Source organism: Cherax quadricarinatus, chromosome 41 (assembly GCF_038502225.1).
Source record: "Cherax quadricarinatus isolate ZL_2023a chromosome 41, ASM3850222v1, whole genome shotgun sequence".
Taxonomy (NCBI): domain Eukaryota; kingdom Metazoa; phylum Arthropoda; class Malacostraca; order Decapoda; family Parastacidae; genus Cherax; species Cherax quadricarinatus.
Window position 1 is genome coordinate 15,771,534 of NC_091332.1, and position 13,921 is coordinate 15,785,454.

Genomic DNA, 13,921 nt, shown 5'->3' on the forward strand with positions numbered 1-13,921 from the left:
TGGTGGTATCCAATCTTCTTCATCAGGTAAGTTGCTCAAAATCATGGGTCGAGGGTAATCATCTTTATGAATAAAACGACGAACCCTCTGTGGGAGAGTCATTCTTTGAGTCCTGTGAGGCGGAGTATTGATGGTGTAATCCGTGGTATTTATCACTTGTATAGGATGTTCTCTATCTGGCATGTATAGTTCTTGCATTGTATAAAGTTGTTTCTTTTTTAGGGTGTCAAGGCGTACATTTATGGCAGTGATATCTTGTTGTGTGTGTAAATCTGCCATTTTAACTCTGTCTCTCCTCCTGGTATCAGTAATAAAGCGAAGAGCTCTATTCTGGACCCTTTGTAACCGTAGCATGTTGGTCTTTGTTGTTAATGACATTGGGACACAAGGGTATTCGAATATAGGTCTTATTATCATTTTATACAGAAGTTTTTTGACATGTTGAGGGGCTTGATTGAATCGAAAGAGTCTGCTAAGACCGGCTTTGGCTGTGTTGACCTTTTTAGTTACATGAGATGTTGAGTGGAGCAGCCTGTCTATTTCATATCCCAAGATCTTGTTAGGGTTTCTAATGGCTACAGGTGTACCTCTGATGGAGATACCCCCTTTATCTTCGATGGTTGATGCAAAACATCCTATCGTGCTAACAAGGACCTTGTCAGGATTAGTCGTAATTCTCCATTTCTTCTCCCAATTAGATGTTCGACGAAGTTCAATATTCATTTTTTCTATGACTCTCTCATATTTGTATTTTCCTGTTACTGGAGTTGATGAGACGACATGAATAACATCATCTGCAAACTGTGTCACAATTGTGTCATTAAACTCTGGTTGAGGAAGGTCATTCACATAAATGTTAAACAGAAGTGGACTGAGACAAGAACCTTGTGGGACACCAGCCGTCGGTATAAAAGGTTCTGTCGACTTGCCATGAAAGGTGGGAATGATTTTTCTTTGAGTTAAGAAATTATAAATTACTCTGAGAAAAGTCCAGTTATGGTCTGGTAGGTCAATGAGTTTGTATATAAGGCCATCATGCCATAAGCTATCAAAAGCTTTATGAACATCTCTGGTGGCAATTAAGGCAAGATTGCCCTGCTGTTTTAGACTTGCTACAGTGTCAAAAATAACATTTATTGCATGATTGGTACCTCTATGTGATCTAAAGCCAAATTGTTTTTCAGTAAACAAGTGATTAAACTCCATATAGTAGTTCAATCTGTTGGAAATGACTTTCTCAAGAACTTTTCCAGTGACTTCAAGTAAAGATATAGGTCTATAGTTCCCAGGTTGGTGGATGTCTTTATTGGGCTTAGCAAGAAAGATCATCCTAGCAGTCTTAAAAACAACTGGAAAATGTCCTGAGGCCAAGATGGCATTAAAGATATTTACCAAGGACTGTTTGCAATTTCTAGGTAGGTACTTTATTTGTTTCATTGTTATTCCAGAGAGGCCAGGGGCTCTATTTCTCATTCTTCCAATAACCTGACTTATCTCTAGTAATGTAATAGGTCTAGTAAGCGGGTGGGTATCTTCAAGAGTTGAAGTATCGATGGTAGGTAGTGGTTGTAGATCATCCAAGTTCTCATCTCTCCATTCATTTACTAACTGATAATGATTATTATTAAATTGACGACTGTTATTGTGAGAGAGAATTTTCTCCCATACATCACCCATCAAATTAGCCTGGTCCTGTGGATCGTCAAGTTTAATTTCAACATCTTCATCATCCTCATCAGTGAAGGTATGAACTAGGTAGTTAGGAACCTTGTGCTTTCCTCCTAAAAGTTGTCGGATCATACTCCAAAATTTTGCTGGTTCACGTTTATATTGATTAGCTTGAAGAACTAGAAATTTCCATATGTCTCGTTTGTGTTGACTAATCATGTTAATTAATTCGTGCCTCAATCGGTGCAGTGTAGCTACTGGTGGTTGTCGCGTTTGAAGATGCCTTCGACATTCTGCTTGATAATTTCTTAAAGTGTCTCTAATTTCTCTAGTAGGTTTATATTGTTGGTATATCTTTGTGGAAGCTAATTGGCAAGTTGCATTGGTAGCTTCAATTATTCGATTGTGCAGGGACCTGATTGCATCATCAATTGCACTGGAAGGTAGATTTTCCAAAGACACAATTTCATCCTCACCCAGATATGCCCTGAAGGGGTCAAATCCTAGGGTGTTAAGATTGGGTTTAGGAGTTATAGGTATTCTAAATGGAGAAGTTTGTAGTTGTATTATAACAGGGATATGGTCAGATCCTACATTTCCACCAGGAGATATACGACAGTGAAAGATGTCACAGTCTCTGTTTGTCAGTACTATATCTGGTGTTCCTGGATGAGGCGCTTCCTATTTGTATACTGCAGCAGGCCTATTGATCCACAGTTTCATGAGTAAATAATAGTAAAAAAATCCAATAAAACACTCCAACTTCTAAATGGATTAAAATTATATCGAGCCAATAAGAAAAGAAACAAGTTGTATATAGGTAATTCAGATGAAACATTTCAGGCCAACTCAAAAAACATAATAATGGAGGAGCATTGCATTAGGCTCACCGGCGCACTCCATGAATGTGACTCCAAAATCCAAACTCCCTCACTCATACATTTGTCCAACATGTGTAAAATTCAAGGCAAATTGTTTTGTCTAAGAACGCACACTGTATTTTTGTGAAAAATATTTTTCCCTTTATGATTAAGAACAATATTCCGGACTTGTAAAACTGTCAAGTTTTTGGATACCTGGACTCAAATTTAAGGTGGTACCTCACCTGGTGAGTTGTCACCTTTGAGTGAAGTATCACTTCTGTGTTTAACATAAGAAATATGCTTCTTCTGCCTCTTCATCCTATTTCCCTGAAGTGTGTGTGTAAGCTCATGAAAGCACTCAGGTTTCTCATATTTCCACTGTGGTATATTATTTATTCCGAGACCCTCTTCAATTCTCGAAATCTGTTAATTAACTTGGTTACATCTGGCTATTATATTACGTATCCTTGAATGTATTCGCATGCACTGGAACTTTTTCCGAGGGAGATCAGGTTTTCCAGGAAAATGGGGACAAAGGAATAAATACGCTATCTGACTTGTGTTTTTCTTTCTAACACAGATATGTTCCAGGAGTAGCGGATATCTGCCCACCATTGACTCTCCTTTCTCGGCTGATGCCTGTGCTTATTTTGATAAATGAGACTTTTGTGAAGCATCTGGAAATATTGTGAAAACGTTTCGTTGACCAGTTTATCAGCTCATTACAGAGGTTATTTGATGGTGCAGCAACAGGTGGTAGAAGACAAAGTAATCAGTCCCTCAGTCTTCGACACTCTCAGCCTTCTGTTTTCTCCAAATTTAACATCTTTACATCTGTACCGAAATGGTAAAGCCAAGTGCTGCATGTATCTTATTTATCACTTGTCGGCATTGTATACCATTACTGTTACCCTCCCGTTATCATACCATACTTGTGTGTTTATGGAGCGTTAATGCTTACCTGGCTGGCTGACCTACCTTGCATGTTCACCTGGTTGATGATGCAGGTCAGGTTGATGGTGCTCCCTGCCTTTACGTATTCAGGTCCGATGATAGTGGCACGCGACTCTGAAAAACGTTTTTCATTAGTAATTTATGTGGTACGTATGTATGAATTTGTGTACTCACCTATTTGTACTCACCTATTTGTGGTTGCAGGGGTCGAGTCATAGCTCCTGGTCCCGTCTCTTCACTGATTGCTACTAGGTCCTCTCTCTCCCTGCTCCATTAGCTTTATCATACCTCGCCTTAAAACTATGTATGGTTCCCGCCTCCACTGTGTGTGTGTGTGTATACTCATCTAATTGTACTCACCTAATTGTGGTTGCAGGGGTCGAGACTTACCTCCTGGCCCTGCCTCTTCACTGACCGCTACTGGGTCCTCCCTCTCCCTGCTTCTTGAGCTTTATCATACCTCGTCTTAAAACTATGTATAGTTCCTGCCTCCACTACATCGCTTGCCAGACTATTCCACTTCCTAAAAAATCTGTGGCTGAAGAATTACTTCCTAACATTCTTTTGACTCATCTGAGTCTTCAGCTTCCAATTGTAACCCCTTGTTTCTGCGTCCCATTTCTGGAGCATCCTGTCTCTGTCCACCTTGTCTGTTCCACGCAGTATTTTGTATGTCGTTATCAGGTCTCCCCTGACCCTCCTATCCCCCCAGTGTCGTCAGGCCGATTTCCCTTAACCTTTCTTTATAGGATATTACCCTTAGCTCTGGAACCAGCCTTGTTGCAAACCTTTGCACTTTCTCCAATTTCTTTACGTGTTTGACCAGGTGTGGGTTCCAAACTGGTGCTGCGTACTCCAGTATGGGCCTGAAGTACACAGTGTATAAAATCTTGAACGATTTACTCGGTATTATACTCATTCCTAGATCTTTCTCCTTGAGTGAGGTTTGCAGTCTTTGGCTTCGTAGCCTATACTCCGTCTGCGGTCTTTGCCCTTCTCCTATCTTCATGACTTTGCATTTGGCGGGGTTAAATTCTAGGAGCCAGTTGCTGGACCACGCATCCAGCCTGTCCATGTGTGTGTGTGTGTGTGTGTATATATATATATATATATATATATATATATATATATATATATATATATATATATTTATAATATATATATATATATATATATATATATATATATATATATATATATATATATATATATATATTTATAATATATATATATATATATATATATATATATATATATATATATATGTATATATATATATATATATATATATATATATATATATATATATATTTATAATATATATATATATATATATATATATATATATATATATATATATATATATATATATATATATATATATATATATATATATATATATATATATATATATATATATATAATGTAAAACTTGCGATTTTGGGTTAAATAGCAACGCTATTTAAGTAAGTAAGGCAAGTGAAAATTTGCATATGCAGTATTTTCAGAAAAAATATTCTAAACTTAACAAAAAAAATATTTCATTGTGTTTGTTTATTATTAAATTATTATAAATTTATCTAAAATATATTTAGTTACATTAGGCTAAAATAAATTGCTCGTTATAATAAGGTTAGGTAAGTTTTCTAAGGTTCTTTTGGTACAAAATTATTATTTTTTACATTAACATAAATGAAAAAAAAATCTTTAGACGCATAAGAAATTTTTAGAAAGGACTTAATTTTAAATGAGTTCTTCCTAATTGACCAGTTTTACCTATTCGGCGCGACATATATACATATATCAGCTATTTATTTTAACAACGTTTCGCTGTAAATAACGTGTCGCTCTGAACTGTTTCACCTTTCATCTATTTCTGTTTCCATCTGATTCTAATTTTGTCAATAATCGCAACAACAAATAACAAAAAAGCTTTGGTTCTCATTTCAAACTGTAATTTTAGATGATATTGTATTTTTTCTCAACAAAGACCACGTCACTTGTGAAACATTCCTAATTTATTTTAATTGCTTTCTCCCGATGACTTTAATTGAACACAGTTCAGTAATCATTTGTTCCATAAATACATTGGTAAAAACGAGAGGCCTCGCCTTATGCCAATCAAACCGGGAAAAGCTTGCACTCAAATGTTAAAATTATTTACTGAAAAATATGTTGTACTGTTCTACTTGATAACTGAACGTATTTAATTAAATGTGTTGTTTATCCCTACAAGTAAACTCCTTACTTATTTGGGAAATACAAACGATATTATTGATGGTATGCAATTTAATAATAAGACACGTACAGTATGTGGGAATCTTTATAGTTGGTGAATATACCTCTGTTGCTTGTCAGTAAGTTTGTATTTATTCCTGATGTGAGATGAAAAAAATGTACCAACGTGGGTAAACATATTTAAGATGCTTAAGATATTTAGGAAGCTTAATCCACATCCACTATTATATTTGTGAGGAATCGCTAAATCCGTATGGGTAGTACAGGACATTGGGAGCATGAAGGGTGGGTAGCAATCAGGTTTTATCCAAGGAAGAGATTAGCAGTTCAAATTCTCTAGGTCAGGAGCCCTTCATAGAGCTTCAAGGTACTCTTCACGCGGGGATCCACATTTGTTGATTGTAGCTCTGCCGCTAGTATTGAGTTTGTGGTTTTTTTAATCCAACTATACAAATATGGAAGTAAAAGAATACCAGTTGGTAATTGTTTGATCAGATTTTTTTTTGCATGTAATCTTTTTTTCATATTCAGAATTAGGAATAGGAATTGGAGTAGCAAGAGATGGAAAAAGAGAGAGAAATGTCGCGTGAAGCATACTGTGCGGACGAAACGTTGTCACTAAAGGATTTTGTTTACATTTGTACCTCTATTTTCCATCATATTGATATTTTACACCATTTCTCTCCTGGAGGTGGAATAGGAGGAGGAGGAAGAGGTGGAAAAGTAGGTGGAAGTGGAACAGGAGGAATGAGAGGAAGTTGTGTAGGAGGCGCTGGAGCAAGAGTAGGAAGGTGGTGGTGGTGTAGAAGATGGAGTAGAAGCAAGTGGAGCAGGAAGAAGAGGTGGAGTAGAATTCTGAAAAAAAGTTGTTTTAAGAGGAAAATTGGAGGTAAAACAACAGAGGTGAAAAGTTTAGTGTTGTATAAAACACTGATTTTATTTTGCATCGCTGGCAAGGTTTACATATTTTTTGTGTTGGGGGATTAAATGGGGAAGAGGGAGGGAGCAGGATAAGGGGGGGATTAAGGTCGGGGTAGGGGAGGGGGAGATTGAAGGGGGGAAGTTGGTGGGGGTTAACGTATTGGGGTGCTTTAATTGGCCCAGGACAGGGAAAATTTACCGCCTTGATTATCTACGATATTAAGTTCATGTTTGGTAGTAAATCACATCCACAAAATTAATGAATTAATTCTCTAGAGTTAATAAATAAATAGTGAGTTGAAACATCAATAAATAGCCAAGGAGGAGAAACATCAATAATTAAGCAACTCAAGAAAAAAATTAATGAAAAACTTAAGAGGGAGGTTTTATTAATTTCTGTTTTACTGTTTATTGTATACACATTATTCTGGCTTCAACTGAATAAATCATTTAGAACGTTTGTTATATCGTAGAGTAATATTTTATACAATTTCACAAGCACGCGCGCGCACACACACACACACACACACACACACACACACACACACACACACACACACACACACACACACACACACACACACACACACACACTAATCGACATGTTCCTAAGACAAAATGGTAACTAAAACACACACACACACACACACACACACACACACACACACACACACACACACACACACACACACACACACACACACACACACATACACACACATACACACACACACACATACACACATACACACACACACACTAATCGACATGTGCCTAAGACAAAATGGTAACTAAAACACACACACACACACACACACACACACACACACACACACACACACACACACACACACACACACACACACACACACACATACACACACATACACACACACACACATACACACACACACACACTAATCGACATGTGCCTAAGACAAAATGGTAACTAAAACACACACACACACACACACACACACACACACACACACACACACTAATCGACATGTGCCTAAGACAAAATGGTAACTAAAACACACACACACACACACACACACACACACACACACACACACACACACACGCACACACACACACACACACACAATAAATTACAAACGTAATATTCCTTTTACAAAATTTTCCCCTCAGGTAAAAATTTAATTTGTTAATGAGGACTGAGGAAAAAACACACTATGAAAACTTAATGCAGCGAGTTGAAGGCGAAGTGGAAACTACCAACTTAAGTTGCCTTAACTTTTGTTCACTTGATGAAAAAATCAATGGAATTATATAAGATTAATTTTAATTGAGATATATTTTTGTCAGCAATGTTTCCAGCTATTTTATTTGTTAGAACTGTGCAGGTACACATGGCTACATGTACACACAGCTACATGTACACACAGCTACATGCACACACAGCTACATGCACACACAGCTACAGGCACACACAGCTACATGTTCATACAGATACATGTACATACAGCTACATGTACACACAGATACAGGTACACACAGCTGCAGGCACACACAGCTACAGTTACACATTGCTACAGGTACACACAACTGCATGTACACATAGCTACAGGTACACACAGCCACATGTACACATAGCTACATGTACATATAGCTACATGTACACACAGCTACATGTACACACAGTTAATGGTACATATTTTTAAATGTTCACACAGCTTCAGGTACACAGAGAATAAAAGGACTCATAAGTACATGTACACTAGTCAGTGGCGGAGCCAAACTCAATACACAGCTTCAGGAGTAGATATGATAAAGCCCAAGAAGCCATAAATTCGTGATGCCGATCAAAGTAGCCTAGAAGGCGGGGCCGGAAGCTGAGTCTCGACCCGCACAAATACTGATCACTGAGTACGTAGGTACAGATAAACGGGAACAAGTATATGTAGGTGCTCGCAGGTACATGTACACACAGTTGTACAGGTAGATTGTTTTAGCTACGTACAAGTATATGTACACATACAGCTACATGTACACGCATAGGTGCATGTACTTACGGGTACATGTACACATATAGGTACATGTACACACAGGTGCATGTATACAGGTACATGTACACACACAGGTACATACAGGTACATGTACATACAGGTACTTACACACACACAGGTACATGTAAACACACAGGTACAAACACGTACATGTACATATATAGGTACACATATATACAGGTACATAAACATACATGTGCATTCATTTCCCTATTTTCCTATTTAGTAAAGTGTAACTAATGGGAAGTAATTAACCACAAACACTAGGCTCTAGTCAGCGGTACCTTCAAGGGGAAACTCCTTCATACTGGTAAAGGGCCCTTTATCCAAGGAATTAGTTACCCTGTCTTTCCTAGGATCAAACCTGATTACCTAACATTCCTTAAACCCTTTATAACCCTGCAGGATTTAGCTTTCTCCATGAATAAATTACTAATAATGAGATTCTTGTTTAAGACCACTGGGGGGAGGGAAGGCTTCTCTTGCCACTGCAGACGGATTTCCATTGGCCATCTAGTGGAGTGTACATCATTTTATAGTCGTGGGGTGTTCATGTTATTTGTATAGGGTGTACATTAACTTAGGGTGTGAGGTGTATATCACGTTATGCTGTGAGGAACGCGTCGTGTTAGGGCGTGAGTTGTATATACGGTGTACATAACAACCGTAATGCTGCACACGTGCATATGGTGCACACGTTTTCTAACAAGCAGGCAGTCATTGTTTCCTGATGCTACCAGGATCCTGTTCATGAACTGCCTGGTGCAAGCTGTTGTGTCACGTGGGTTGTATTAGTTTTTAGCGCCTCTCTTGTTCAGCGACACCACCTTCTAAAATTAGAAAAAGGATTTAATTTTAAAAGTGTCAAATAAAATAATTCCTGCTCTGAATGTAATCTGAACTGTGTTGTCAGGACTTTTTGGCAAGACAGCTGTTGAATGAATGATGGTGAAAGTTTCATTTTATTTTGGGCCACCCTACCTTGTTGGGAGATGAAAATTAGACTCATATGCAACATCTGGGTATCTTTAATGTAAACGTTTCGGCGAAACGTCTACATTACAGATACCCAGATGTTGCATATGTGCCTAATTTTCATCTTGTCGTTATTGTATACCATTCATGTACAACTTGTTGAGAGATAATCAGTGTGGCGAAAAAAAATAATTCCTGGTAGGTAAGTTATCTGTGGCTACACACAAATAAGTAAAATTCTTTAAACATTATCTATCATAATCCAGAACAAGGTGGTGGGCGGCCAGACTTAACCTACCAAGAACATTTTAAGTTTAATATTCTACTTTACTCTCCATAAAATAATATAGTGTGTGTTGGTTATTGGGTAGTGGCCTGCATATTATGGCGCTCACGACCCTAAGAAATTTATTCAGAATACATTTATTTCTAAAATATGATGCTATACGTATGAATCATTCCTTGATATAAACTGTTTTACATTTACAAGTAATTTGGATAACGTGTCATCAAGTAGGATGTGCTCATCCTTGATGTGATGCATCATTGTTAATTGACTTAATACTGATAACCCATAGCGTCAATCGTGGAAAAATATGATTGAGTTATGATCCGAGTATACTGGAGCTGGACGAGGTGACGTACCTAGGTAAATCTCCGTGTTTCAATTATTAATATCATAACCAGCGCCTCGTTTAATGGTCCGGGATTGTTTCGATCTTTCTCCAGCTTGGAGGAGTAAAAAAAAAAAAATCAGAAAATGTGAAACAACTGCCTCTTGAGTTTTCAAGGCCACCGCCGCCGACAGTTCTCATCTCACTAGCGTCCTCATGAACTATGAAAAATAAAAAAAAAATGCACAATTTCTTGACTGGAATAAAACGTAAATAAGACTCGCTTATGAGTCTGAAACTTATGACGAAGTTTCTGTCCGACTTGTACCATTAACTAGCCACAGTATGTGACTAGTTAATGGTCCAAGTCGGACCGAAACGTTGTCATGTTTGTCTTAGTGCGGGTTGTGTCATGCATTACGAAGGGTGCGCTAAAGCCGGGGCTCTGCATTATCGAAGCATGGATCAGCAATCTATTGAAAGACTTTCGAAAACTTGTAGTTCATCTGGTAATTAACCTAGCTAACATGAGAGAAATTCCATCCCAAAAAATTTTTTGATAAAACTCTACCCTCAAAAATTGCATCACATGACTTTGATGTCATGAATCGCTTCTACTTTTGCTGCAGCATGCGACACTTCGCCTTCCCTAATAACATCGCCCAGAAAAATAATCTTCGCTAGTCCAAACTCAGTTTTTGGCAGCTTGACCGTCAAGTGGTATTAACGGGACTATTTTAAATACAAACTCCCAGCACAACATGTGCTGATAAACTACAGTATATCAAGATGCATCACAGGTGGCCTTAAATTGGTTCAGTTAAATTGAAGAGCAGATTACTCTGTATATCCACTCAAATGGGAAGTACTGATGCTGACGAAGATCTTTTTGTTCAAGAAGTATGAGCTGTCTATCCCTCCCTCGGGTGAAAACTGACTGCCTCCCATTTTAAAGGCGCTGTATAACCTCAAATTGTTTCGCGCTTCCCTATGAGAAAAAATATATGGTTCATTGTGAGTTCCTACTTGAAGATGAAGCACTACTGATCAAAGGAATACGAGCTGCGCTACCCTTCCTCAGCTCAAAGTTGATTACTTCTCTTTCCGTAGCCGTTGTATGACTTCCATAGGTGTAGCGCTTCGCTCCGAGTACAATAATCTTACGACATAAGTGAGATTTAATAGGGATAATTATTAGTGCGCAAACATCCACCACACTTCATTCTTGAAAAATGTTTGTGTGAGAGTTGCCACGCACGTAAAGCTATCTGAGAGCAGGTAAGAACTTAATCAAGAGTTTTTCCTTTCACACTTTCTCTTCTCTTTCATCTCCCAGTTTTGTTGACATGAGGCAATAAAGAGTTGGGGCTCTTGCTTTTCTTTCAACAGAGAGAGAGAGAAACATGATAGAGAGAAACATGGATATATAAATCAAGGAAAATTCTTAAATTGGTTGTGGAAAATTAACATTTCCAGATACAAAGGTGAGGGAAAGATAAAAATGCAGAATACTCTCCCTACCCGCCCTCCCTTCCATTGTATCCTTCACTCCCTACCTTCCACATACTCCCTACCTTCCCCCTTCTCTCTCACTACCTCCCCAATCCAAAACGTCTTCGTTAGGAAAAAAAATAGAAAACCTTGTATGAAAGGGCTGCAAGAGAGGAAGAAATACTGAACCCGATCTTAATGCTATTACTATAACTTAAATACATTGCCATTTGTTGGTGTTCCTATCCATGCTTTACATCAGCTAATTCCAAGTCAGCTGAGAGGAACGATCTTTCTACTGTTCACATCATGTCTTAATGCTGCATTAAGAATTTCTAGCCCAGAATTCCTAGAAGAATGTGACATTATCAGAAAACATATGATATTGCATTTTCCTGGATTTTTCGTTCAAAACTGCAAAAGGAAAATTGCAAATATTATGTATGTACCCAAAACCATCACTCACATCGACAGATACCTAGTTTTCCTCTGCTAGTAACGCTGCAGATAGTATCACAAAAATGGTAAACTTGGCCAACATTAGCTATCGTCACCTCGTCCACGATATTGGAACTTACGCAACACTGGAACAAAAGCAACAACCACGACTAAAGTGCCGGTGTCTGAAATTCCAGGTAGAAGATCAGATAATGTATGTTGGAGGAAAACAAAAACCTGAGAACGTGTTTGAACACAACACAGGCATTCAAATATATTAACGCAATGGTAAAGCGAGAGATGTAAAATAAGATGCTTAGATGCTGCTGGCATTTCAACATCCAACGCCATAGTGCAAAACCAGGGAAGCTGTCAAATGGCCACTCTCTTGGCAATACAATTAGTGAACAAAGCTTATCGTTGGGACCAGTCAAGTTTAGAATCTATCCCTAACTAAACCTCATCCATTAAAAGCTAGTTTTGCAGCGTATCTCTTCACTACAGGTGTGTATAAAACCGGTAAAGCAAGACAAACTCACCGACAACACTAAGGGCGTAAGACATGTACATTTTGGGTTCAGTGTTGACCTGACACTCGTAGACTCCAGCGTCCCTCAGCTGAGCGAATCTGATTTGCAGCGTCCAATTCTCTGACTTGTCTGGGTGGATCACCTGTAATAGATCACATAGGTGAGACATTAATGATGCTGGAAGACCTGAAGGATGTTAGGCAGGAGGGTAAAATGATTAATTTACACTTTGAAAAAATCATGCAACATAAAACAAATGGCATAAAACTCCGAGGCAAGAGGGGCGACACAATTGTTGGTAGAGGTACAGAAATATGCAAACGGCGTACTGTCGTTTGAATATTTCTGTGAAGAAATAATACATGCTGCAGAATAAGCTTTTAGTGGGACATTGTTTCACTCTGTGTAGAGCTTCAATGATTCATTACTTCATAAAGCTCTTACATAGCAAAACATTATCTTAGCGAAAGTTTGTCCTGTAGGTGAGGATTACTGGAACAGAGTTCCCTCTGAGGTTACAACTGTTACACTAATTCATTAGTTTACTAACTGGTTGGATAAGCACTTTGAACCAAGATATTCATCTGTATACAATGTAATAGTCTATTAGATACAATGATGTGGTTGACTAATTGCATTATTGTGGCTGTCTATGGAAAATGTAACCCTGATATTAATTGAGGAATAAATTGAAAGATGATTCGATTGGCCATGAATCACCCAGGGTATAGTACTGTTGGCGGTGATAGTGGTGAGTGATAGGAGTAGTAGTGGTAGTGGTAGCAGTAGAAGTACTTTCAGTAGTTAAAGGTGTAATTTAATTTCCACCTTTACATTTAAATGACAATGTATGGTTATTTCTTCATCCACTTTTTCAAACAGGAAGTGTACTCGTAGGAAGTGGAGTGTAAGGAGAGAGCCTTCTGCTATACTACCCTTGCTTCACTTACCTCGACAATTAGAGGCAGTCACGGTGCGGTCTTCCAGTTCTATTCTGTGTAGATGACTTCGATGTAGACCATATAGTCTGCTATATACCTTTCTCCATCTTCTCCAGTGTACTTGTACACATTTGCTCTCTCTCCCTTCATCCCTCCCTCCCTTTTCTCTCTTCTCGCACGATCATATGAGCACGCAAAAATACTAACATACATATACATAAACACCATGAGCATATATTTTCCGCTACAAATACCTGA

General features: G+C 38.1%; 1 protein-coding gene across 1 annotated transcript in view; it reads right to left on the bottom strand.

Annotated features, from left to right (window-relative positions):
• The window catches only part of LOC128695972 (zwei Ig domain protein zig-8-like), a 586,753-nt gene that overhangs the window by 11,130 nt on the left and 561,702 nt on the right, over nt 1-13,921 (bottom strand). The window contains exons 7-8 of the mRNA XM_070093033.1: nt 12,732-12,864; nt 3,510-3,599 (exon numbers count right to left, since the gene is read on the bottom strand). Of these exons, the coding sequence (XP_069949134.1) occupies nt 3,510-3,599; nt 12,732-12,864 (223 nt within the window). The remainder of the gene's footprint in view (nt 1-3,509; nt 3,600-12,731; nt 12,865-13,921) is intronic.